Here is a 27,787-nt window from a genome sequence, read left to right on the forward strand (position 1 = left end):
GCTTTTCTTTATGTGATAAAAAAAATCTTTGGGTGTGAGGGTGTTGGTCAAACAAAACTAGGAATTTGAGCTGACAAACTACATTTAAAAACTTTTAAAGGGCAATTTTCACTTTTTTCTGACATTTCTTAGACAGAAGTCAATCGATTAATCAAGAAAATAATAAGATCATATTAATATATATTTTTAAAAATCTATATAAAAAGGATATTGTTCAACGTAATGAATAAATATTGAATGAAATCAATTAATAAATGACTCCAGATTGTTGGTATATGACCTTGTGGAGACATCATTCCCGTGTTTTACGAGCATCATATAGATATAACAGTAAAACTTCAAATTATAAAGCTGATTTCAGGTCGAACCAGATCTAAATACCACTGGACACTGTCTGGTAGTTCAATAATTAGACACTAGAGTTGATGTCAGTGTTAAGCATAGTATCAGCCTGACTAGGAGTTGCCTAATTCATAAAACTACTCTGCCATGGGAGATAAAACTTTTGAATAAGAATGCGTTTGATAATAACATTGTCGCTAAGTCCTCTGGGATGCAACAGAAAAATATAATTAAAGGTTCCCGGAAATTCGCTGTTTTCGCTTATTAATGCAGCATTAACTAAAATTAGACATATGGGTATGTTTTGTAATGTTAAAATGTAAAATATAAAGAGTATGTATGCATATTTCCCGGGTAAAAAAAAAAAACGCCAATGCCATATTTGAAAGGGTCCATGCTTGGCTGGACTCTGGGTTTAAGGAAGCTTGTCCGCCCGGTAGTCGGAGCGGAGGGGGACTCGACGGCGAGAGCTTCAGGCGGTGTTGTGAGCTGGTGACGGACACCGAATGATCTCCACGACGGCTTTCCTAACATCTTGAATCAACGACGAACAAACTCCTTCTGTATCGGTCGTTTTGTGTCATATCCAGGTGAGTTAAACTTGTGCGCTGCCTGTTTTGTGGGTATAATCTGTGTGAAAATAGCCGAGGCTAGGAGTGGAAGCTGTGGCTCAATACAAAGGCTTTCTTTGCCGGAGAAAATGCCGGGGCTGCAGCAGCCGGGAGGCCCGCCTGTGTCTTTCAAGTCACCGACTAGCTACGGTTATCCCCCCAACGTTATTCTCGCCATCTCTTTCATTTCTCCACAGAAATATACATTTCTGTTTTGTATAACATCGTTTACTGGCTTTACAATTACGTTTAGCGCCGTTATCGACCGAATACAGTGGGTTTTGACAACCGTGGCCGTTACCAAGAAACATGGTTGCTCTGCGGAGTCTCCTGACGCTGCACGCCGGGCATCGGTGCAGTTCGTGCCGCTAGACGGTTACGGGGACAGCCGGGGTTGCTGTGTTGCAACCAGGAAAAACGTCCGGGAGGGAAAATGCACGCAGCAACACGTTATGGTTATGTAATCCAGAAAATGCCACCCACAAATGTTGGCATGTCTGGAGAAACTTTCTTTGTACACATGATATGTCAAACTAAGTTGTCGTACGACTAACGTTATTGCTACCTTTTTAGCTCGGTTTATGTGCTTTTCGGCATTTTTCAGCGGGGCGTCTTTGGTGACCCGTCCCAATTTCGTGTAGTTATTCGCTTCCTTCTACCAGGTTCGGCAGCTTTTAATCATTGTCGAGGATGGTTAAGAGTTTGGGATATTGTCTCTTGGTGTCGGCTGCAGTCGGGTGGCTCATTCTCTCTGCAGGCTGCATTCAGAACCGGGAGGGAGGGGGTTTACATTTGGGTTAGGCAGGCTAGCAAAAGCTCTGGCGTAGCGACTCTTCGACTGGGTTAATGCACGAGAGCACGCTTGCTCGTGGAGGTTGTTGCAGGGTTTAACATTTAGTTCATCGCAGGACAGTTTAATAGTCGCGCTGGGTTCAAGTTCCACATTGCCATCCAAAGTCTACGGAGCCTGGCAGGTATCAGGTATCAAGCTAAGATATATTAATGGTGGAAAGTAACGAAGTACATTTACTCAAGTACTGTTGTTAACAATGGTGGAGGAAGTACTCTGACCCTTTACTGAAGTAAGTGCTAATACCCCGATGTAAAATACTCCATTATAAGTAAGGTTCTTGCATTAAAAGTGCAGTATTTTACAGTATTACGTTTTGGGTTTTTTTAAGCAGTATGTACTGAAAATCTCTAAAATATCTAAAGTAGAAGTACTCATGCTACAAAGTAATGGCCCCTGTAACTGATACATTATTATATATGACATTATTAGATCGTTAATACTGGTGCATCAATGTATTACTGCTTGAGATGGAGCTGGTTTTAACAGCTTTATATATATGTAGTTTAGTCTTAGTTGAGTGGTTCCCAAACCTAGGGGTGGGCCCCTCCAAGGCGAAGCAATATAAATCTGGAGGGTCTAGACATGATTGATAGTTAATTTTACCTGTAATGGTGTATTTTTAAATGTTTATTTTGCAGCTCTACTTACATAAAAGATGTGAGTACTTTTTCCACCTGTGATTGAACCCCAGCGGCCCAGCCTGTTCATGATCTGACAACTGTCACTATTCTGTATTGCATTACATCAAAGAGTAACTAAGGAGAGCTTAAACAGTGTCCATTGTACCATTAAAACTGAAAGTGGAAGGATTTGTTGAGGGGACAAAGACCAATTGGATAAACACTATAATTTAACGCCGTTAATTTGAGGAAGTGGACTCAGTAATTATAGGGGTATCTGTATTAAAACACAGCTGCCAGCCTGACACTGACTCTCTGAGTGCTTCTTAATAAATGACTGAACCAGGAACAGCAACCTGTGACTTCAGTTCCTTCTCTTTCAGTAACTTAACAGTATTAATTTGGTGGACTAAACTAAATAATTCAAGGGTATAATTTGCTACTTTGTTAGCACCAGTAATCCAAAATGTCATATCTGCTCTTCTCAAACTCAATCAGTGGGATCTGTGGAGCTTTAGGGGCCTTTCAGTGGGTTTCATTGAGCCACTATGGGAAAAAGGGTTTATTTACCCACCTAAAAGTTAACATAAAGAGAGCATGTATTAAATGACTTCTGAGATGAAAGGTCTCTTTCACCTTTCACCACTGTACACCAAGAGTGTACAGTGATTGTAATTGTGTGTAAAGTAACACACATTTCAGGGTGAAGTGGAGTTTTGTTGTGAAATACAGTTGTATTATTTGTGCTGTAATGATATGCATTTAACACATCAATCAGAGCTTCAGAGCAGCCCAGAGGCTGGATTGCTAACTGGGCATATGGGACAGTGGATCCAGAGCATCCATTGGCCCTGGGTGCCAATGGGCCTTGAAGGCCCCAGGTTAATTTGTGTCAATTATTTTGCAGTGATTTGATTATTGCACATTTGTCGCAATATGCATCATATTAGAGAGAGGCTTTAAATTAAAAAAATTAAATTCATGCATTTCTATCTTATCAAAAGCCCTGTCTTGTATGTAAATTATTTCATTTGCTATTTTTTAATCAACTTGAAGCAACTATAGAAAAGAATCCCACAGCTCATTTTTGCCTCAGAGTCCAATAGCAGGTTAATGTGGTCATGGGTAGCCTTGCTTCTTTTGGTACACTCCAAAGGTTTGGTAGATTGACCGGATGTTATTTGCCAGAATTTGTAAGAGCTGTAATGAATTCTGTTTCTCCACAGTGTTGATGCTGAACACTTCCCTCAGGGGTTTCACAGTACAATCCTTCCGGCATCACTGCATCTGCTCATTTGGTTAGATTCCCACTAGTGTTGTGATCCTGTTCAGTTTTAGTATATAACTGAGAAGTCACTTTTATGCACTGACGTGTTAATTCTGTGGGACTTTTAGTAAATGGGGCCAAAACAGGACTGGGAGCCAGACACTAGACCACTCTTATTGTGAAGAAGCTGCAGGCATTCCACACACTGAACCAATGCAATACACACCAAAGTGAGCTGCAAGATCAATCTCCCTAAACCATGCTGCACCTTTTTATTTACATAATAACATACAGCCTGCACTAACTACTGCAGAGTGGTCACATCAGGTTCCTCCACAGGGTGGCAGCAGAGCAGTGAGTATGCCTACTCTGCTGGATGTGCAGCTGTTTGTCTGGATATGTATTCAGATGGGGTGTCTCTGTTAGTATTGACCATTCTGACAAACTGTATTGAAAGTGAAGGGAAAGAAATCAAATAAGGAAGTGCTGTCAGTTGTTGGAAGTTAACTGTATCTCTAACATAATGAGAGGGGATTATTATCTTTTTAAATTCTGATGGCTAAATCAAATTGTTGGTGTCTGAAGAAACACAGTCTTTCTAAGACTAGGGAGGTAATAATATGAGAGACAATAAGAATAGAATGCAGCATTTTCTTTAGTGGTGAAAGATTAGTTGCTTAATGATTAGGGAACAGAGCCAAGCAAAAACATTATTATTATTATTATTATTATTATTATTATCATCGTGTTTTTAAGGTTTCAGATGTTGATGTTGAAATCATCCTCAAAAATCCATTATTGGTTGGGGTATAGTTTGAAGATGTCATCTTGTGCTTTGGGAAATTGTGGTTTTTCCATAGATGTAAAAAAAAAAAAATCACCAGTCATTGTAAAACGTGTAAAGAAATTGTCAACTGCAATATTTATTTTCCTTTAATGTTTGTAAGTAGTAGTAGTAGTAGTAGTAGTAGTAGTCAGCTATCTTAAACTCTATCTTAAATCTCCCTGACAATAGACTGTCAGTCCAAGATGGCTCTGCATGGCTGATTAAAATGTAAATTTGGACATCTTTAGACACATTTTTTGCAATATTCCAATATGATGGACTTCATTTACAGCTCTTACAAAACACTAAGGATCTGATGTGTGGACACAGAATGAATAATAATGTATGTCACTAGAATATTGTGATAGATGAATCAAATAGAAATGCTACATGTAGGGTTTTCATTTCTTTGACTTTCCTTGCCTTGTTTCTGTTTCCTTCTTAGATTTAACAATGTGATTGTGCTCGGAGGCAGCTGCACTCCAGTGGTCGAGGACCTCACCCTACTTCACTAGAATGTACTTGATGAATGTACCACCTGTCGCAGCGACGCAAACAGAATGGAGAACATGTGGCCCACCTGGAGGCTATAGCCTTCAGTGCTTCAATGACTCTGACACCGAGTTGTCCACCAGAGGCACACCTATCTCAGATAAGGTCCGGATGATCATAGAGAGCCTTAGGAGCACCCAGTCCTCCCTCGAGATGGGCGACGAGATCGAGGGAAATGTGCTATCAGGACAAGACGGTCATCCCCAAGTCTGCAAGGTTGCAATGGGTCCTTATGTTGGAGCCAAGTCCAAAACTAAAGGTCCCACTGCAAACCAGCAAGCAGATGTTTCCTCCCCAGTCAACCACGAGAGCACTGACTCCGACAGTGATGATTCCGTGGACAGAGGGATTGAGGAGGCAATACTGGAGTACCTGAAGGAAAAGGATGATCACAAACGCAAGGCAGAACCATGCTCCACATTTCTCCAATCATCCAAAATTCAGAGAAAAAATCCGCCTATTCCCGAGGTTTCTAAACAGAACTCTGACAGCAATACATTTTTGATTGCAAGCAACCAGCATCCAACATGTGTCAAAGAAACCCAGACCACACCAGCTGTTATACCTATAAAAAAGTTTATCAAAAACAAGGCCTCCCTTCACGACAGCATGGTCAAGAAATTGGATTCTAATAAAAGTACAACAACCAAAACTTTAGTCCCTCTCAAAGAGCAGACAAAGAGCCCATCTAAAACGATCAGCATATTCAACAAAGTGAAGTGCCCGGTCACAGTGAAGGTGGAGGAAGACTCAAATGACTCCAGTAGTGATGATGGTATCGAGGAGGCCATTCAAAGATACCAGCTAGAGAAAAAGGAGCAGCAGAACACAAGGGAGACTTTCAATCCACATGCATTCAAAGAAGAGGAGTCTGACTCCACTAGTGATGACGGGATAGAGGAAGCTATTCGCTGCTATCAGCTTGAGCAACTTAAGGAGAAGAGTGTCCTGAAACCATTCTTACACAAACAAAAACCCTTCAGTAAGACATTAATGCATGCTGTTGGAAGTACAAGCACGGAAAACATGAAGAAAAACAAATTGAGAAAGAAAAAGACCAGAACAGAGAAAGAAACGAAATCTGTTCCTCTTTCATCTGCTTTCATACCCAAGAATTCACTGTCCGAGAGCCGTAAAGGAAATGGATTGCTTTCGTTTAAAGTAGAAGGTTTTAAGGATCAACCCACACCTGCTCCCCCAAAGGTTAACACAACTGCAGAGCTCATGTGTGCTGAGGCAATACTGGACATTTCAAAAACTGTTATGCCCGGGGCCTTCCCTCATAGTGTTGGCCTTACCAGTTGTGCCCCTGCCGAATCTTCCGTGCAGTCTTCACTTCCTGACACTTGTCCAGATGAAGAGAGTGATAACAGCTCCATTGATAGTGAAGATGGGATTGAGCAAGAAATTAGGAAATTTCTTGAGCAGAAGGCCCAAATGCACAAACAGCCCCCTGGCTCTGCTGTAACTCAAGAGCCTCAAAGTATGAATGAACCAGAGAAAGTGAAAGCAAAACAAGTCGCAACTCAAAAGAAACCGTCAAGAATGTCGCTGACGCAGAGAAGAAAACACAAGGAGGAAAACTGTAGCATTCCCAACATGTCAGGGATGGATAACAATGTTAAAGTAACAGCCCCTAAATCTTCACCTGAGCATAGAAAAGATTTGAGCCCACTGGTGTTTTCCCACAGAAGTCAAACACACCCAATAGCTGGGATACACAAGACAGAGCAAAGTGGAGACAAGAGTAGCTCACTTGACAGTGATGAGGACCTGGACACCGCTATAAAAGACCTGCTCAAGACAAAAAAGAAATCAAAGAAAAAGACAAGAGACTTAAAGCGGAAATCAAGGAAGTGCCTCAAGGATGAAGAGCCACTGCAAAGAAATGCTTTCCAGGCCAAAAAGTTAAAACCTGAACCTTTCTCCAAGCGCAGTGCTTTGAAAAAAGTACAGAAGAGTAAAGACGATGTGAAAGACAAGATTGGACAGAGTAATAAGAACATTTCCCAACATAAACAAACTGATGAAAGTAAAGAGCATGACATGCATGGAGGTGTAACGGAGATATTGAAAGGGAATGACGGACGAGACTCCATGTTGCCTCACAATACTCAGACTGCTCTTCAGATAAAGGATGATAGTAGCTCAGTAGACAGCGACGACAGCATTGAGCAAGAGATCAGAAGGTTTCTGGCTGAAAAGGCCAAAGTTTCAACTGCGGTGAAAAGTAAAGACGGAGATGTATCGAGGAATGGTACTGTTATGGTTTGTACCCGGATTCAAGATGAAGACATTAAACAGGAAAATCAGCTGGCTGAAATTCCAAGAAAAACTATCACCACCTCTTGCCCTGGACAACCTCCTCTGAGCAGTCCACCTCAAGATAGACCTATTCCAACGCCACAGAGTTTCTCTTCTGTCGGTGCACAATCACGTCTGTCCTCGGTCCAGTCCTGCAGCCCTGGTCTTTTGGAGCCGGCAGACGGGGCAGGGGCTGCTAGAACCGAGCAAAGGAGGCCTGGCATGGGGAGAGGTAACGTCCAGGAGGTAACCTCACAGCTGGAGAGAGTTCGACCAGTTTTGAGTCCCAGCCTTGCTCATTCTCGTTCTGAGTCAATCAAGTGGCGCCAGAGCCTGGGACTCCCCATCACTGACACGAGGACTCTCAGTCGAACACAATTCCATATCACCTCATCTAAAATCAATGAGAGTGCATCAGCAACTCTACCATATCAAAGCGGGGACATCAACCTCAAATCACAGACTCCAGTCGCAGTTTGGTCCTCTTCAAAGACCAGTGGAGCGCCCTTCCCCTGGTCTCCGGAGACATCTGTAAATAACACGTTCACATCCCCTGGTTTGAATCTTTTGTCTACTGCCAGGCAGCATCCGAGGATGTCCTTTACACGGAGCCAGCCGCTTGGCCACAGGTCACAGTGTCCCATAGAAGGAGAGACAGAGAGTATGGTGCATATGTCTAAAGACAAGAGTGTGTTTGTCGAACTGGAATCTAACAGGACCAACCATGTCCAGGTTCGAAGCAGGGAAAGGAGCGAGGGAAAGGAGAGAGTGGACTTGCTAATTGAGAAAAAAAGAGAAGGCGAGAGCGTGAAGATAGATGATAAAGAAGTACATCTAGAAAGAGCAGAGGAAGAATTTGTAGATGAGGCAGATTGTGAGTCAGGCAACAGGAGAAATCCAGAGAAGAAGCAGGGCTTTTCCACATTGTAAGTATTTCCTTTGGTCACTATGTCCCATAGCATTATAATCCAACTTTTATATAAGTTCATATTTTGATTGTGCCCTGCTGATACATATAAGGTAGGTTATGATCAAGTTCATTCATTTATAGGCTCTAAGGGAATGTTTGTTAATACAAGAAAACAAAACAGGCATTTTTTAATGTGTTTGTACATTTATACAGCTGTGTAACATAATGGCACCATCATGAAAACTTTTTTTGTGCTCTGAGGTTAATCCATATCACCGAACCTTTGAAAAGCAATACAGTGACCTTTTGTAGAATAGTTTGTTGCAGAAAATGACTTCATCCTAAATGACTGTGACATTTTATGTAAAAAGAAGTGACCCAGAAATATAATCCGTCAGCAAAGTCCAAATGCTTAAAATTAGGATGTTTTTAATGTGTCCATGGAACAACACAAATCAGCAATGTTAATCAGAAAAATACATGCTATTATTTCATAATAAATTACAAAATTTAAATGTCATATATAGGTTTACTTTAAGAAGAAATCAAAGATCTTTTATGTGCAAAAGTTAGAAAGCCTTTATTGTTGATGTTATTGTAATAGGTTTCATCACTGCTCTATTTACGGGACAAATTATATATTATATTATATTATAGATCAATTAGACTTGTGCATGCAAAACAGAAAATTAAAGATTTAAGCATTTTTTTCTTCATCATATATTTTAGAAAAGACATTTGAAGTTCTTTTTTTTTTCACACTTCATATCATTAAGGATTAATCAGTTGATGAAGAAAATTGGCTAATTAATCAATAATGAAAATTAGTATAAATGTGTTTTATCAGAATCTATGTGAATTTTTTATCTTGCATCACCATACAGTATTGTCATATGTATGTAAAATAAAATCTACTGTTGTGTTCTACTGATAATGAAACTCTATCCAGACTGTGTTCCCGATATCCGAATACATGCTATTACTTTAACATCCTCAAATTCTTCTACATCAACTCTCTACCTTGCTCTATACTGTTTAGCTTTGGCTGCTTGTGTCATCACATTACTCTCGATGCTTTCCTCCCCAAGAAATACCTTCCCACTTAATTCCAGCAAAAAAGAGTCGCCATGTATTGTCAGCTCCGACCTGAAAACATGCCTCTTTACTTCATCCCTCACCCCACCCTACCTCTTGATTTTATCACCTCAGTCTGATGAAGCTCGAAATCTGGTTCTTCTAATGATGACAGATTCAGTAGACCCTTTCTAACTTTTGCACATAAGGAGAAAAGGCCAGGGTAACCTTTTAAAGAGATTATACCCTTGACACCTAAAAGGCACCTTTTTAGAGCAATTTTAGAACACTAGCAGAGACTGAAACAATCATGTATCCTTTGTCGAATACCATGGAGATATTATACTACATCTGCTCAACATTTGTTTTTCAGACACAGTGCCCTTAGTTCATTGTATGGTTTTAAATTTATAGGTGGGACATTAAAGCTCAGTGGTTGATGAAAGCCACTATAGCAGTCTTGGATTTATTACCTCTATGACTCACATGTTGTTCCAGTTCCCACAGAAGCCACATACTCACTCCTCTCTGTCTTGCTAAACTTGATATTTAGTGTGTTCATTTCTTTGTCATGTTAAAGTTTTCTTGAATTTCCTATGTGAAAAGACTATTTATTTTTGTTTATCAAAAAAAAAAGAAGTTACTGAACATGCTGTGCATTGCCAGGTTTTGTAAATATTTTGTAAGAAGTGTTTTTTTCTTTTACTCTTTCAAATAAAAACTTTTGCTGTGTCTTTTAAGTGCATCTGTGTAATAAAGAGTGGAATACAAACAACAATGGGCCTTCTTCATTAATAATGTTTAATAATTGAAATCATAGTAGCATAATTTACAGATGTTAATTTTTTTTGAAGATGGACGTGGTAATGAATTATAAGGGTGTTAAGTAATTACTGGGGAGTTGTCTTATGCATGTCCTGCTCTGCCTTGCTCAGGTCTTTGTCCACTGCCATTGACCCTGGCATCACCTTCAGCCCTTGCATAGCTCTTACCACAGAGGAGAGAAGCAGGATGTTCAACAGGAGGTGCCTGGCTGAAAAAAGCAAGAAGGTAAAAATACATAGAAACAATTTATGGTACAGTTTGCAGCCTTTCACTATTTGTATCCCTTTTACGATTAAACCAAATGTTCAGTAACAAGAAAACGCACTGGCCACATCAATTACGAGGAAAACTGAGAATATTTTTTTACTGTTTGTAAAAAGGTGTCCAGATCCAGAGAGTGTGAAATATGTATTACACAATGCTTGCAGGGGAAAACTTCTCTCAGTGTTTGTGTGCAGAAGAAGACTGTGCAACATGTCAAGAGAAAGCTTCAGTTTGTTCCAGTGTACAGGTATGTGATTGGACCTAGATGTATATGTCTCACATCGAGTGATCACAGTAAAAAAATTTGTTTATTTTCATCTTTTTGCAGGAGAAATGAAGCACCCAGCCAGCACAGCAAAACAAGATAAAACATCATTATGAAAGTTAAACATGCATGTAGATGTTTGATATTACAGTATGTGGGTTGTTAAATAACTCCTCTGAACTTTATTTAGCCTTCATTTATATAATGTTTCATGTTAGTTTTGATGTTGCAGTCTAATGGAAATTTAAAATTTTGTATAACATTTCTGGTAAAAAAAAAAATGAACAAAACACCATTACAAATTGGTGCCCTATTTTGTAATGTTATAAGTTATTATATTAAGTAGATTCTCCAAATAACATAACAAAACGTGGAAGAAAGTTTAAGTTCACATGTTTGTTTATGTAACCAGTTGAGAGCATTTCTTCTTTTTTGCAGTTTTGGAAAGAATAAATCCTAAACCACAGGAACTGCCAGAGGGTTGTACTAACTACATTTTTCTATTTATTTAAAAAAAAAAAATTTATGTTGCTCCTGAATAATTAGAGTTTTCTGGTTTCAGGCTTTTAGTTATTGCTATTATTTAAACTCATGCTACTTTGTCCTTGGCTAGACATATAATGAATTCCTCTTTGTATTACAGCAGTTGTTTCTAAATCAGGAGTTATTTCCAACTTTAACATTGGTTTATATTCTTTTTTTATAACTTAGCTCCATAAAAGTGTGTTTGCAGCCATTGTTGTTGAACTTTTTTCAATAAAGTTTTGAAGTTTGAATTTTTTGTTTGGACGTTATAGAAAACTTTTATTTTATGGCATCCTATGAACTTCAAACACAAACACCGGATTGTTTAATAGAATTTATTTATTTACTTTAAATTAATTGTGTGTCATTGCTATAGACCAATGTGAACTAGTCTGTTCTACATACTCCGGTACGATAGATGGCGGTATGCACCTAAAAGCTGTTATTCCGGCAAATGAAGTAAAGAAGAAGAAGAAAAACTACAAACACGCAGGCGCAGGTTTGCTGACCTTCCGTGGTAGTTCTTAAGCAAGCATGGCGTCCCCGACACTAACGAAAGGTATCTGAATATTAAGTATTTTTAAATCTCCAACGCAGTAAATTGTTTTTAATGTATTTCTCACAATTTTAGATTCATAGCGAGCACCGCTTTGACGTTTTGTTTTTATGCTAGTAATCCTAACCGACAAGCTAGCCACAGCTAACGTCAAGTAGCTAGCTAGGTAGCAATCAGTACTTGCTTGTAATAAGTTAATATCCGATGTTTTGACCGGTATTTGTGTTTCATATTTAGGACTTTTGTTGCTACGACAGCTACGGACTTTTACAGTCGGATACTCCAGTGGTGGATATCAATATACCACTGCAGCGGCTCTTAAATCACCTCAACCTCACATTAACGATGTTCCAGGTGAGCAAATGTTGCAGGGATGTCTGTGATACAACGATGGTTGGATGTTGTTGTTTGTTTTTACGTAAAACTTACACAGCAATTTTTCGTTTTCGTGCAGAAAAAGTAATGACTCTGCCACTTGAGAAGCCGGACTTTTTCCGTGTGTCAGAGCTCTTCTCGTTGAAAGACCTATTCGACGCCAGAGTGCATCTTGGCCATAAAAAAGGTTGCAGGCACAGGTTGGTATTACTTCACTCGGCTCATGAAAAATATTTGATTCCTTTGGGCTAATTAATTATTTGGCCGTCATCAATAATTTACTAAATATGTCAGCTGTTATTTCATTCAAAAGTAACTTGACAAATCAACAAGGCAATAGTATGCACAAGGAATTGCTATAAGGTGCTTTAAACTGAACATGTAATATGAAAATATAAATCTCACTTTTTTCTTTTTTTTAGGCTTATGGAGCCATACCTCTATGGCAGCCGTTTGGATCAAGACATAATTGATCTTGACCAGACTGTGGAGCATCTTCAGCAAGCCCTGAACTTCACTGCCCATGTAGTGTACCGCGGCGGCATCATACTTTTCGTCAGCCGCCGGCGTCAATTTGGACACCTGGTTGAGAGCACTGCAAAGGACTGCGGGGAGTATGCCCATACACGGTACTGGCAGGGTGGTCTCCTTACCAACGCCCCTATCCAGTATGGCCCAGGAGTCCGCTTACCAGACCTCATCGTTTTCCTGTCCACTCTGAACAATGTGTTTCAGCAACATGTGGGGATCAGAGATGCAGCGAAGATGAACATTCCCACTGTAGGTGTGGTGGACTCGAACTGTAACCCCTGCCTGGTGACGTACCCTGTGCCTGGGAATGATGACACTCCAGCTGCCATGGAACTGTACTGTCGCTTATTCAAGATGACTATCAACCGTGCCAAAGATAAAAGAAGACAGATGGAGCTACTGCATGGCCTGTCAGCACCCTCTACACCAAGCTCATGACATAATATATTCTATATAAGAGACATTAAAAATGTATTTTAAAAGATAAGACTGTTTGTGCTCCCTGTCATTGTGCATCTGCATTTGGAAAAGATCTGATCTGTGTTTGGGGCTGAGTTGAATTAGCCACAGTGCTGTCTTATATTTAGACTGAAGTTGTGTGTATATTACTCATTAATGAATCTTATTTCTGTAACATGACTTTCTCATTCTAACTTAACATTGTTCTTTACCCTTAAGGTTTGTATAGACCTAACTGTTATGCCCCACTGGTGACCAAGGACTATGTTTACATGGATAATCAAACCCTTTGTGCCACTGTCGTGTTCGTGTTCACGCTCACGTGCTGTAGAACAGCGCAAATGACTAAAACCTCTTACATCATATCAATGTTGGAGTTTGTGTCTATTTGTCAACCCAGTTTTCCCTTCATGCTGAGCCCTGAGGGGTCCTGCAACATGGCAAAAAAAAAATGCATAGTGCATGTAGGGGAAATAGGTCTATAAGATAAAAATGTTGAATACTGTTCTCCCAAATTCATTATAATGTACTTAAACATAGTTTATATGAAAATATGTTTGATTGTTGATTTTAATATATGTAGCATTTAGCTCATATTTACCAACATGATCTGATCTGATCTCATTGATTGAAATGTATCTTAGTGCATTTATTCAGCTGCTCTACTTAAGTATAAGTTTGAGTAACTCCACTACATTTAATATCTTAAATCAATAGTTAAAGTGCAGAATCTGGTTACTGGTACTGTAATATTATCATACAAGTGATATACTCCTGATCACTGTTCTTCTTTCCTCTTTTCTTCTTCAACTCTCTCAGCTCCACTCATATATCCCTGGAAATGTCCTCCACTCAAAGAAAATATAAAACAATATTAGTTTTAATAATTCTGATCAAAAAGTATTGATGTAAACATATTGAATGCATAACTCATTCTCTTAAATTTGCTCCACCTCTGCTCTTCTTTCCTCCTCTTTCATCACATTTCCATCTCCTGTCCATGAAGATAGATTTGTCTCAATATCATTTGTGTGAACAGATTGACAGTGAGTGAATGTGTGCTCTGTAAGTATAAAACACCCTCCACAGATACAAAAAGAAATAAATTTGTAAATTTACAAAAATATATTGCGAGTATAAAACAGATCCACAAGGAACGCAAATGATCGCCTGCCGATGACGCCATTTCCGCTTTTCAGACTAAGAGCACGCAGGCTTCTGTGAGCTTTTATTTTCCCCCAAATAATTAGGGTTAAGGTCTTTGATATTATGACTGTTGGTGTTGATATTTTTTCTGTTAAGAAATTACGTATTGCAATTTTATTGTCATTGTTAATATGTAGGCTAAGCTTACGTTAAATACTAAACCGGCACCTGTTGCCATGGCGATAGTAAACATTCATGTTGTGGACTGGGGGAACGGAAGCAGGGTGCTGGATTTTAGACACTGCGATGATAATGAATATGCATTGTAGATAGACCACATTTCATACCCATCCATCCTGTAAAGAGATAATTTGTGTCATTTCTTTAAAATTGAGTTTATTGTAATTATTCAGTCCATTTCTGGAAGGTGTTCTATATTTACAGATTACACATTTACACGATCTGTTCACACAAATAGCATTGAGACAAATCTACATCCATACCTGTCCCTCTTTGCCTGCTTTCTCCACAGAGTTTTAACGTCTCATTTCCTCATCCCTCCTTCATTCTTTTCCTCCCTTTCTCGTTCACTCCTCCCTTTCTACTCGCTTCTTCACTCTTCAGAGAAACACGGGGAAGTCGCTGGTATATAAAGCGCATGACTGCACGAGTTTGGTAGCTCTCAGCTTCCGTAGCTGTATAACTAGTTCTCCTGGATTAACCTGGTCTGACCACCAGGGACATACGCTGGGACGACAAAATGGTGAGTGTGATTATTTGACCTCATAAACAATGTTTATGTATAACTTCATAACTGTTGTATTTAACGATGCAGCGTCACATCTTACTCATAAAGCGCTAGTCTTATGCGTTGGACTCAAAAACTTAACATGACTTGTTGGCAAATTTCCACTTTTCCGTGTAACGTAAATATGGATATATCATATTGATATTTAGCTATAATAACAGAGAAGGTTTACTTTAATTCTTGTGTGTTTTATCAAGCTTGTACATCGTGTTTTGGCGCCGCTTGACTTTCAACGTTGTCAGCAACAGGCTATACTTAGGTTTAAACTGTCTCAATGTCTTTTTCTTTTTTTTTTTTTTTTTAGACCTGGTAGTCCTGTTAAAAGTGAAAATGTATAAATGTATAAATGTGAGTGACAGTAACATTGAGAATGCAGCCAGAAATATATAGATAATAATAGAAATCAGTGGGAAACATGGGAAGTCAAGTTATAATAATTTATAATTATTTATAAGCTGCTTATCTAAGTAAATAATATAATAGAGTGGGTTAATTAATTTGCCAAGTGAGTCAAATTAAAAGTCAAACAAAATATGAAAATTGTGCTACAACTCACGATTTGTTTCATTACCAGTTGATGTTTTGACGACTTTCTCAATCAAAAAGTGTTGTTTATTAAAATGTCAACGAATTGTGTTACAGACATTGTTTAGTCAAAACATCAGGCCAAAACCTATATATATTAAGTCAACTACCATAGAGGAGAAAGAAAACCTGACATCAGTCACATTTGATATACAAGGACCAGTAAAATTTTGCCATTCTCGTTTTAAAAATTACTTAAATGATTATCAAAATTGTTGTCCATTAATTATCAATAAACTAAGGATCAATGCTCTATATAAAATGATACAGGTTATTACTAAAATATTGTAATTGGTGCCACACTGCCATCAGTTTAACCACCAATAATTTAATAAAGTAACTGACACAAAATGAATGTGCCAGTGGAAAATAAAAAGCCAGTGACAGTCACATGTTGTCAGTCAAGAGGTTGTTCAATACTCACCATAAATATTTCCGAATACAGCCACTGACCGCACCATTTATTAGCCAGGATGTGACATGAAGTTCATCATTATTACTACGACTTTTATTTTACAAATGTAAGGTAGGGCTTAAATGATCAATTCATTCCTTGTTTCAGTCAGACCTGGCCTTAACAGATTGTACCATCTCTTAGAAAGCCAACTGTGACTGTGAATCTCTGCTTTACGATAATGTGTGTACATTCATTTCTCATTCATAGACGTGCCCTTCGGCTCTGTTTTATGGACACCAAATGTTAAAGGACCAATGGACACTGATCTTTGGTATGTAAAGTGATTTGAATAGTTGTGAAATATCTTCACACTGTTCTGATGTAGGTTGCTTTGGTTCTTGCAGGTATAGGACATGCAAAGCAGGAAGATACATGCTTTGGCCCCATGAAGACAGCTGATCACAGTTAGTGAGATGACAGTGAATGGTAACCAGTCTTGTTGAAAACTTACTCTGTAACTGGACACATTAGGGTTAACATTGCCCTTTGAGACGCAACTCTGGCTGCAGTGTCTTTGTTGCGCAATAAGTGGGCACACAGTAACCGGCTCACGATAGCTCAATTTCCACTCGTAAGTGGGCTTTGGGTATGGAACCGGGCCAGATACTTACACTCAATTTATCACAAGGCTGATGTCAGTAGTAATTCATATTGCTGATTTGTAACACAAACATCAACCTCACTGAATGAAGCTTGGTCTATTTCCCTGTCAGTCAGTGTATCAATAACCCAATAAGTCTGTTCTTATGGCATTTCAGGACAAGTGTGGGCAGATGTGAGAGAATTCCCTCTAAGGTCTTATTTATTTGTTATAATGTGAACATAAAAATTACATAAAAACATTCACATTAATACGCAACACATAAAAGCGATCCAAACATTTTGCTTTTATTGTTTCCTACTAATAAAGGTCTGCATCATGTGGAGGGCCAGAGTTCACCACTGATGGACCAAATAGACCTGCAGAGTTGCTTGGAAATGCTTGGACAATTCATGCTTACGCTCTCATCCAGCCTTCCCCTTGAGACATTGCAGCTCGACATTGTTTAGAGCCTGTGTCGTAAGGTAACAGAGGATAAAATGGCAACATCATCCTATGCATTCAATACCTGCAATATTTATTTTAACAACAGATCACTTTATTGAAAGCTCCTAAGTGAATGATTGTTGAAACGGGAAACTAACATGACTTAAAAAACTAAACCAATTCTGACTTTTCTTCACAGATGGAGTGCCCAAAGTACCCAACATCATCCTGCCTCATTCTCAGGACAAGACATTTGAAGCCATCTGCAGATATGTGCGCCTGAAATTGAGCACTGATGTATGATCTTCTGCTTAAGCAACATGAAGCCTACTGCTCTTACCCATAGGGGTTATAATGATGAACTATCACTCAATGTGATGTTATAATGTAGTCCGGTATGATGGCTATTTCCTGAAGTTGTCCTTTTTTCTTTTTTTCTCTTTAGTTTAAGAGACTATTCTTAAAGTCCAGCCTTATCCAATAAGGATGAATCGGTCCTTGTGACTTTGATGTAATGTGAAGAATTGACATTTATTTAATATAGTCTCCCCGATTTGCTTAATTACTTGTTTCTCAGATGATATGATTAAATGACTCAGGTTACTATTGATTACTCATTCGTTTTGTCTTTGGATGTAATGTTATGAATTGAAATTTATTGTATTTTTGTACATATTAATATATGTAATCAGATTTCTATTGAGCTAATAAATATGGTTTTTAATAAATATTTGGCAAAAAAAAATTCTCAACTGTGCTGGGACTTGGATGCTTTTGTTTTTTGGGATTCTGAGAAATTTGTTGCAAATGTCTGCTGCTAAAGTATTTAAAAACATAAACTCAAACTGTTGTTAGCTGTACAATGAAATATCACCTTTGGTGGTTGCACTCAAACAAATTTTAAGTCAAAATAAATGTTTCCCAATATTGTATTGTGAAGAACTGCTTAAAATGAACTGTGACTCTTGAAATAAACCCTATACAAATAAATTAACCTGTTTCCTGGGTTGTCTCACAACATTATCAGTCAGCAGCGCTGTAAAAGTTCAAATGTAGCTGTAGGTTGAATGTAGTGGAGCAGTTTCACTATTACTAAGTAAAATCCCTGGAAGGGCTACCATGGAATATAATATAATTATTTTTATCATTTTAGGCTTTTTAAAGCACAAATATTAATTATTTGCCCTTTCTAGCTTCTGAAATTTCAGGATTTGATGCCATTCTTTGTCACACAAACTAAAAATTTTCAAAAATCAGACAAAACAAAATTTGACGATGTCACCTTATTCTGTGGGAAATGTTTTCACTGTTGTCATTTTATATATAAACAATCAATTAATCAAAAATAGTAATGGTGGTCAGATTAATTGATGAATCAAAAATAATTGTTAGTTGCAGCCTTAATTGGAAATCTCAAGGGTCTCTGCTTTGAAATTCTATAATTAATTTAGGGTAACAGACATACCCATGCAACCACTTATGGAAAGAAATGTTAGGTAAAATTCAGAATGGTAGTTCTGATTATTATAAAAGGGTCAAGTATAGAAAATGTGATTTTTCACAATTTTGACAATTTTGAGTTTACATATGTCATCAAAGTCAGCAGATTTCTCAGTTGCACGGCCATGTAGAAGAGACTTTTCTCTTTTTTTATTGTCAAATTATTATGCTTGTCATTTTGATTCCACTAGATGGCAGCAAACGACAAACCTGCGTCTGATCTGCCCTGGGCGTCAGATGAAGAAGTTAGCATTACATTCAGTACGCTGCTGCCTCTCAGCGTACATAGCAGCAACCACTGGACCGGGCTGTCTGTGAAATTAACCTGTTTTTTTTCACACTATCGCGTGTTTACTTCTGGTATAGTAAGAGTTATTGTGGATTTTTCATAAGGACCAATTAAGGAAGCCCGAGAAGAACCGAGGACGTGTTGGAAAACAGAGTTTCGTGAAACAGTCCCTTTGGTCTGCCTCTACTCTGCTTGTTAGCCATTTGCCAAGAGAGTTATTTTCTGGGGCCCGAGGAAACATGAGCTTTCTTTTGTGAGTAATAAGTGTGTTATGTATGCTTATTTTGTCTGGCAATTTTAATTTGTATTTGGAAATTGTCAGTGGTGCTACACAACTAGCTAGCTAGCTAGTTAGCTAGCGATAGCATAGTGCAGGCTGCGACTACTTCCTGGACTCACATTCAGATGTTTGATGTGATTCATTTTGCTTTCGTTAGATTGTTTTGAAAATGACCACCGACATCGATAGTAGATCAACTGTAGCATAAAAGTACCCAATGTTCTTTATTGCCTCTAACCTGTGACCCATTTAATACCAACCTCAGATCAAATTGAACTGAGAGGGTTTCACAGTCTGGCCTGGGTATTTACTGGTGGGAACACTTTGTTGCTGCGAGCTAATCCAGACCCGATATGACACAACTCACCAATATTTTTCAAAGACAATGCTATTATTGATATTTAGGATGCAGGAGCAACATTAAATGCGCACTCTGGTGAGGATGTGTGTGTTTTTTGGTAACTGGAAGATTAGAAATACACTCAACCCTAGAAAACCTTTATTGAATTAGTCTCCACTTTATTATTTAAGTTAATTGAGTATAGAACACTCCCTTGTGAAGATTTGAAACTGATTCAAACTTCCTTTGTGCTGTAAAGCATGATTACCATCATAAAAGCCTCCTTTTAATGTCTATTATTCTCTCCATCTGCCAGGATTTTTGGATGGACTGGTGTTAGTAGATATTGATTCTGCAATTAAAAGAGCAACTGTTATAGTGTGTAACCCATGTAACCGTGTTGTGATGACTCACAAACATTCTTGTTTAATGGGGCAGTGAGAGAAATTGAATACACTACCTCTCAAAATGGCCTCATTATGCATTATACACAAAGGGTCCCCAACTCTGATTCTGTGAAACCCAAAAACTCAACTGGAGCTCACCTCTTTTGTCAGCATTTTTTTGTTTTAAAAGATGTTAACTTTGTGTGAGCAAAAGGCCATTACCTAGGGGCCTTGAAAAACTCATGATTTATCATCATATTTGACTCCCTCCTTGTTTATCACACCGTGTCTTCCTCTTTGAAATGTGACTCACAGTGGAAACCGTTCATCCAAGACGTTCAAACCCAAGAAGAATATCCCGGAGGGTTCTCATCAGTACGAGCTGTTGAAACATGCTGAGGCTACACTGGGAAGTGGAAACCTGCGCATGGCAGTCATGTTGCCGGAGGGTGAAGACTTAAATGAATGGGTCGCAGTCAACAGTAAGCGCCAAATTTACCTTCCCCTCCTCCCTTGACACACCCTTTTTGTTACAGATTCCTGGAAGAGTGACTTAACCCTCATGCCTTTCTTATTTCTGTATCTGTCAGTCTCTTCTTAGTCTTTATATTTGCATGCTTCGCTGTAGTCTTATTTCTGAAATCTCAATTAATCCACATCAAGAATCAGTTGAGAGTGAGCTACCATGGTGTTAGATCTTGGCATCCCTCTAAAGACCATGAGCATTCATGCTGGAAAAACCACTGTGAATGTTAAATAGACTTTATTGTCTGTGCTATGAGAGCCTTGTTTATTTTCCTCTAAATTGAGATAAATGGCTGGTCAGGAGAAGCTTAATTTCCTCTTGCGTCAGAACGCCTGACTTGATTTTATTTAAATCCCTTTTACTAGAATACAACATGAAGTGATTAGGATTTGATTTATTTTGATATGGTCACTTTTTTACACTGGTGTAGAGCACATGATGTGCATGATGAAGAAACGCTGTCATTTGAGTCTCTTGAAGTTAATTGCAGTGAATGGGCTGCATTGTATGGCTTTGATACATTTTGGATTACATTTGTAGCACAAGAAAACTAAAGTAGCTAACTGAAAATCTCTCATTTGCTCAAACAAGTTCATACATTCTCTGACTTTGGTAACCGTACTAGAGAAACGATGTCCACATTGCAATACTTATTCTCCAGTTTCATCAAAGGTTAGTGGAAACGGATGCATATTGGTCACACTTACAGGAGCTTTTTAAAGTTGCACAATAAGGAGAAGTTAGATGAAAAGTGCTGTGAGTAATAACTTCCTCCACCACACAGTTTAAATGACTTAACACATGATCTCTGTTCACAAGAAGCAGCTCCTGAAATGGATAGTGACAGTAGAGGGAGAGACAGAGGGGGTTAGGTCTTGCAACAACAGTCCCTGGATAGAATCAAACTGGGGGGTGTAATTTTGTATGCGGCCTAACCACTAGGCTACCAGTGGTTTTCCTTTTTTTTTTTTGAACTGTCTTTTAGTTTATTCTGAATCACCTGAGCATCTCTGATTTCACGTGCCTCTGCTGTCTCTTTGCATATAGCTCTATGTCAGTCTAGGCCCTAGGAAAATCTGCTACAGTGGCAATGACTTTGCTACCTGTCATGGAAAAGTCAACATCTTGACATTGGTCATGAGCAAGTATCACGCTTGATCTCAGGCTGTAATCAGTTTAAAAACTTTTGTTGGCATATACTGTAGTGTGGGCTTTCAGCTCATGCTAAAATCTACAGCGTCCAATAAGCTTTTATGTCTTTTTTCGTTATTGTCAAACTGTCATTCAGCTACAAATGCCAAAGTGTTTGACTAAAATATCCTCAGAGGGGACTGGGCAAACCCTAATCAAACACTCAAGTGAGCTGGTGTCTCCTGAGACCGGACCTCACTCAAAACATATGCCACTTCAGCTGTTCAATATGTATTTTTGTCAAAGATTAGCAAAAGTAGCAACAACACTAACACTGCCAACCCTTTAAATGGATCTCTCCGACTGATGGAAAGCCAAAGTTGGCTGTATGCCCCTGGGAATGAGTGATAACACAATTCGTGCCAGATAACCGAAGTGTGTACTGGTCTACAGTCTGGTCTGGGCAGTGAAGTGGGGAGGGTAGAGGTCTCTGGGGAAACTTGATGCCAGTTATTTGTGCTGGCGCACATGGTGTTTTGTCTCATGTAAGCTTCATTCTAATGTTGTTGTTTTTTGTTTGTTTTTTTGCATTTTTTTCAGCTGTGGATTTCTTCAACCAGATCAACATGCTGTATGGCACCATCACAGACTTTTGCACAGAGGAAAGCTGTCCAGTCATGTCTGCTGGTCCTAAGTAAGTTTATATTTTTAGTTCTGCAAGCAGGTAGTCTCATAAAACCAACCAACAAACCTTGCTTCACTCATTTTGGTCTGTAAAAACTCAACAGGGCATGGGGTAGGTTTACAATTATAACAATTAAAGTGCAATTAGCAATAATTAGAATTTAATTAAACTTAAAAATGCAGCACACTTAAAAAGGCACAGCAGATTCTTAGTGTATGTTTTACCTGCTTGTACCTCACACAGATTTAGATTGCCTTCTGCAAGGTTGAAGGGGTCTATGTGAGACGGTGGAGAAAATCTTCACTGTCAAATACACAACATAATATTTTGTTGTGCATTAAATTGTATCATTGGTGAAGGAGTGTGAGCCCAGATGGAATCTGTAAACATTTTCAAAATGTAATGTTTGTCATCCATACTTCCTGTAGATATGAGTACCATTGGGCTGATGGGACCAACATCAAGAAGCCCATCAAATGCTCCGCTCCCAAGTATATTGATTACCTCATGACCTGGGTGCAAGACCAGCTCGATGATGAGACACTTTTCCCTTCAAAGATCGGTATGCTTTGTTTGTTTTCTCTGTCCTGTCAAAGCCATCCTTTCTTTGTGTGGTTTTACTCAACATTGGTGTAATGTTAGTAAAAAAAAAAAAAGAAAAAGGGCTCTGCAGCCAACAGGGGTATCTCTACTAACAAGTAAACTCATGAGAGGTTTTCTCCTTCCTGTGAACTTCAACTGTATATCACATGTATATATCAGCAATATAACCAGTCCTGTTGGATTGTCATTTGCATGTAAGCAAGTTGACAAATTTCAATTTGCAAGCTTCATTTTTACTATGCAACATTGTTTAAAATGCTAAAGGAATAGTCCGTACATGAAAGAAAGGGAAGAAGTATTACATTAGTGGGTGGGTTATTCAAGTCTTTTGGGGAACTTTATTTTTCAGCAAAGTACGTATAAATCCTGCCTGTTTGCTAAATAACATGTTTTGCAGATTTTTCAGATGAACACATTCAGAAATCTCCCTAGTAATGGATGTGTAGGGTACTTGAGGGTAAAGAGGAATAATTAGCATGCACACCAACATAGCTCTCAACAACTGAACTAGTTGAGGCTTGTGTTGTCTAGGGTGGAGCCCTGAACGGAGTTGGATGGCAGCCAGCACAGGTGCATGTCTGATCTGTTCCCTAGTACAGACACCTCAGGGGAAGGAGCGATGATTAAAGGTGCTCCCCTCGAGTGACAGAATTCGCTTCGGTGTCCATGATCAATAGATCTATTACTGGTGTTCATTCTGTGCCAGGGGTACAAACAAACAAAACAGGGAAGCACTCGTAAAATCATTGATCCACAGTCCTGCTAGTGGTCAAACAGTCCATATTTGATCAGGACGAATACCGGCCTCTAACCTGTGAATGGTTCATATTCCTGGAGGAATCAAGTTTGGGCCGTGTGCATGTCCAGCACTTAGTGGAAGGTATAATCTAGAACTCCTTGTCCTGTCTGTCACCGGCTTCTTTTGAATAATTGATGATGCTGTAGGTAGCTCTCTGTACACTGGGGGTTAAAAAGAGCTGTCCACCAGGCTTCTGTACTCCACAGCTGTTCAGTGAATCACTGGAGAACTGCACAACACTTCTGAAGTGTGGAGAGCAGTGCTGTTGTAACAACAGCAGAATGTCCTAACGACAGATAAACACTCAACACACTGTTACCGTGAAGTTGTTCTGTGTTGCAGTCATGATAGTTTGCACTTTACACAAATCATGCTCTGGCCTGCCTGCAGAGACATTTGCAATCCAGGAGAACATGCTGCAGTGGAGCCGTGACTGCTCTGAGCTTTTTCGACTTATTGAGCTGACAAGCAGCGATACAGAGATAAGAAGGAAAAAAATTATGCACCTCTTGAGTGATTGATTGAGTGAACTTTCATCATCTCAGTACATTCTTTTTATTGAAGCTATGCCTGAAGAAACCAAGCACGGTTGAACAGTATTTGGGCATTTTGAAACGCTAAAAATTTTTAGGATCCGTTTTTATCTGAACGTGTTTCCCTCATGTCATTTGCTCAACCTCACCACTGATGGAATGATCTACATGTTTCATTGTATTTTTGGATGATCTGATTGATCTCAACAGTTTTTCTTTCTTGCCCTCTTGTTCCCAAGGTGTCCCCTTTAAGCGCAACTTTATGTCCGTGGCGAAGACCATTCTGAAGCGCCTGTTCAGGGTCTACGCCCACATCTACCACCAGCACTTTGACTCTGTCATGCAGCTGCAAGAAGAGGCCCACCTCAACACGTCGTTCAAACACTTCATCTTTTTTGTTCAGGTAAAGAATCTCTGGCATCAGAATATTGGCTTTTGTGTGTTTTTCCTTGACTTATACAGTGTATTAGCAATGAAAATGTTCACACACAGTGTTTAATCTGATCATGTTTGTTCCCTTTCCTTTGTCTTTTTCAGGAGTTCAACCTCATTGACAGGAAAGAGCTGGTCCCACTACAGGAGCTGATTGAAAAACTGACAACAAAGGATAGATAAACAGCAGTGTAATCCTTATTTTATTGGTCTTCTAGTTTTTGCACAGATACCCACCCCACCCTGGCTGTACGTATGCAGTATATACTATATTTCCATTTGGGGAAATGTTTTTAAAAAAGGCCAGGAAGAAGGAAGGGTCTTGATAGGTTTAAGGCACCAGGACTAATGCTATCAGGGATAAAACACTTAATTGAACAAACTACAGATTAACATAATAGAGAAATGGTTTTAGCTGTATGGAAAAATCCCCAGTGTTCACTCATGGCTTAATTTTGAGATAGTATAGGCATATTAGTTTTCTATTAGACTGCACAGATGTTTTTTTTTTCCACTTGGATTTATGGCAACACGAGGCATTTCCATGCTCTTAGATTCCTATTTCCAACTCACCCACAGGGGAGAATACAGTGGAAGTAAAGTTGCTGTATCACAATAGGAGGGTTTTATTGGTGTTATGGCAAGAATTTAAGCCTTTTAGCCAATTCAACAGGAGTTGTTAGTTATTTTATTCATTAATCTACATTGAAGGAGCTGGGTTGCAGTTTGCTACTGTTCACATCTGTAATAGCCCTCACATCTGTATCTTTCAATACAAAAGAATCCTAAGTGCCTAGCATGGCTCATAATTGCCCTATATGAACAGTGAGAACTGCAAGAAGATAAAGGCCATATACCACTGACACGTTGGACACAGCATTAAATTTTCCTCTCCACCTTCCTTTTAATTTTCTGTTTCTCAAGTCCCTCTTACATCCCTTTTCTATTTCTACCATAACTTGGTTCAAAAATAATTTTCTCTGCAAAACCATCTCCTCATCAAACATATCATATGTAGTTACAAAGTCCCTTCGCCAACTGTTCTGTGCAGGTAATGATAAATGAATGTTTTGAAGGACATATGAGTGAGGCTAGAATATTGTCATGTTGTAGCAGGGACTGAAAATTAATTTAACTTTTAGCATTTTCTAGTAACATGTTCCTGTGTGCTAGTTTTTCCCCCAAAAAACTTATAAGTAGAAACACAGTTTAGGAAAGGTCTGCAAGGGATCTAAAACCTTAAAGTGTATTTTAAGGTAATTGAATAGTTGTAGATAAGTGTGTGACAACCTCAACTGTTTAAAAATAACAGCATTTTGAATCAGATTTTGAGACATCCCTTGTTATCTCGCTAGCCATAAAGCACTTTGAACAATTTTCCTGACCTCTCTTGCCTGAATGTTTATTCTGCATAGACCGTGCTTTGTGAGAAGCTGTATCATGTGACTGATCATAGTTTGGTTCCTCTCTTATTTCCCCAAATGAATGTTGAATTGCTTAACCTCCTCTGAAATCAGCTATAAGGCACAAGTGAGATTTCTTTTGTTTGGTGTGAGTTGTTTGTTGCTGTGCTTCAAACAGCAGATGCATGTACCCTTCCCCCGAATCTCAAAGTGTAGTTTACTATGCAATAATTGACAACACTAAAAGGGTTACCAGTTGGCTCATTCATACTTTATATCCAATGTTAATTTTCCTTTTATTGTGCTTAACTTCTGGTGTAGGTTAAAAATAGATTTGCTTCTCATTCAGGTTTGGTTTCAGAAAAAGGTGACATGAACATTTTATATCTGAAATTTGTCAGAGAGGTGTAATACTTCATTGCACACATGTAAATACTGAGGGTTAGACCTGTCTTAAGAATGATTTTCAGAGAGCATGGAGTGGTAGCTTTGGGTTAAAAGAATGCATTGAGTCTTTTTAGAGGCTGCTTCCCCTTCCCTTATTTGGATATTAAATTTTGTTTGTTTTAATTGTTGAGTATCTGTTTCCACTTCCTTAGCTAACTATTATGAATGTTACTGCTCATCAGATACCTGAAAATGTAATAGAAAATCAGTCATCCTGATGCATCTCATCCTTATGAAATGCCCGTAACATAGCCTATTGCCTACAGTTTTTCCTCCTTGACTGTAATAATTGATGAAATGTTTGTAAATATTGGCTTGGTAGGGGTTTTCGATGCTACTGAATTGATTTATGCTGTTTACAAGGCGAATAAAGGTGGTCTTGACTCTTTGAATGAATTCAGTGTTTACTATATACCAGTAGTTGACATAAACTGAACACACTATTGAAGTAATGTTGGCTACTTGAGTACACGTTTCAGTATTCCAATTCTATGCTACTTAAACTCCACTTTATTTACTTCAGGTATAGTTCCGTTTCACATTAAGATTTTGTTTTCAAAATGTAGTTTATAAAATATTGCATTATTTTAGATTAAACTATTCTAAAGTATATAAAGCGGTTAGAATAAGATCTGCTTCAAGCAATGTCAATATTTAAGTAAGCTATACTTGTACTTGAATATTTGTATTGGTATAACACTGACAGGAGGTATAGTAAATACCTTTACTTTTAATACATGAAGTACGTTTTGTTGCCAGTGCCTTTGTACTTTCACTAAAATAACATTTTCAGTGCTGAATTTTTACTTGTAGTGTTTTTTTTAAATTGTGAGGTTGGTGCTTTTAATGCAGTTTGTGAAAGCAAATACATACATTGACTCACGTAAATGTGGTCGATTTTAGGGGAACTTTACTTAGGTATTTCCATTTTTTTCCTCTCTTTTTCTCCACTACATTTATTTCCATTTATTTAAAAAAAAAAAAAAAAAAAAAAAAAAAAAGCTACATTGAAGTTCCTCCCACATATTAATACATAAACAGTAATTGTCAAATAATATAATAATAAGACACTAACAGTAGCCACTCTGCATAAGAAATACTTTTACTTTTGCCACTCTTAAGTACATTTTGTTGCTAATACTAGTGTACTTTTACTTCTATATGACTGAAATATTGAATGAAGGACCTTTACTTGTAATGAAGTCTTGTATAGTATGTTTTCACTATGTTTACTTAAGTAAACATTTTAAA

At 38.4% G+C, this 27,787-nt stretch overlaps 3 protein-coding genes and 1 long non-coding RNA gene across 7 annotated transcripts; all 4 read left to right on the forward strand.

Annotated features, from left to right (window-relative positions):
* The first annotated feature begins 766 nt into the window (after positions 1 to 766).
* ppp1r26 (protein phosphatase 1, regulatory subunit 26) lies at positions 767 to 11,447 on the forward strand. Of its 2 annotated transcripts, XM_023422330.2 has the most exons (5): positions 767 to 932; positions 4,965 to 8,301; positions 10,295 to 10,409; positions 10,613 to 10,695; positions 10,777 to 11,447. In XM_023422330.2, the coding sequence occupies exons 2-5, from the start codon at positions 5,036 to 5,038 to the stop codon at positions 10,814 to 10,816; spliced, it is 3,504 nt and encodes a 1,167-aa protein (XP_023278098.2). In that variant the 5' UTR covers positions 767 to 932; positions 4,965 to 5,035; the 3' UTR covers positions 10,817 to 11,447. The 2 variants fall into 2 exon arrangements, with proteins under 2 accessions (XP_023278098.2, XP_087034357.1); XM_087178231.1 differs by lacking the exons at positions 767 to 932; positions 10,295 to 10,409; positions 10,613 to 10,695; positions 10,777 to 11,447 and adding an exon at positions 1,516 to 2,035 and having other exon boundaries at positions 4,965 to 10,137.
* Positions 11,448 to 11,694: 247 nt separating this feature from the next.
* On the forward strand, positions 11,695 to 13,524 carry mrps2 (mitochondrial ribosomal protein S2). Its single transcript, XM_023422231.2, has 4 exons — positions 11,695 to 11,797; positions 12,032 to 12,148; positions 12,249 to 12,369; positions 12,592 to 13,524. The coding sequence occupies exons 1-4, from the start codon at positions 11,773 to 11,775 to the stop codon at positions 13,136 to 13,138; spliced, it is 810 nt and encodes a 269-aa protein (XP_023277999.1). The 5' UTR covers positions 11,695 to 11,772; the 3' UTR covers positions 13,139 to 13,524.
* Positions 13,525 to 15,110: 1,586 nt separating this feature from the next.
* On the forward strand, positions 15,111 to 18,172 carry LOC111666795 (uncharacterized). Of its 3 annotated transcripts, XR_002761606.2 has the most exons (5): positions 15,512 to 16,426; positions 16,500 to 16,581; positions 16,914 to 16,950; positions 17,066 to 17,220; positions 17,382 to 18,172. It is a non-coding gene; the product is annotated as an uncharacterized LOC111666795 (long non-coding RNA). The 3 variants fall into 3 exon arrangements; XR_002761605.2 differs by having other exon boundaries at positions 15,113 to 16,426; positions 16,500 to 16,950; XR_015438220.1 differs by having other exon boundaries at positions 15,111 to 16,426; positions 16,500 to 17,220.
* A 769-nt stretch (positions 18,173 to 18,941) lies between these two features.
* On the forward strand, positions 18,942 to 26,928 carry mob1bb (MOB kinase activator 1Bb). Its single transcript, XM_023422326.2, has 6 exons — positions 18,942 to 19,224; positions 20,293 to 20,459; positions 22,235 to 22,328; positions 22,748 to 22,881; positions 24,494 to 24,657; positions 24,792 to 26,928. Exons 1-6 carry the CDS (start codon positions 19,211 to 19,213, stop codon positions 24,867 to 24,869), a joined length of 651 nt encoding a protein of 216 aa, XP_023278094.1. The 5' UTR covers positions 18,942 to 19,210; the 3' UTR covers positions 24,870 to 26,928.
* Positions 26,929 to 27,787: the final 859 nt, after the last annotated feature.

The sequence above is a fragment of the Seriola lalandi genome, unplaced genomic scaffold, assembly GCF_002814215.2.
Source record: "Seriola lalandi dorsalis isolate HSWRI2012SDOR001 ecotype SW California unplaced genomic scaffold, Sedor1 jcf7180002054680, whole genome shotgun sequence".
NCBI lineage: Eukaryota > Metazoa > Chordata > Actinopteri > Carangiformes > Carangidae > Seriola > Seriola lalandi.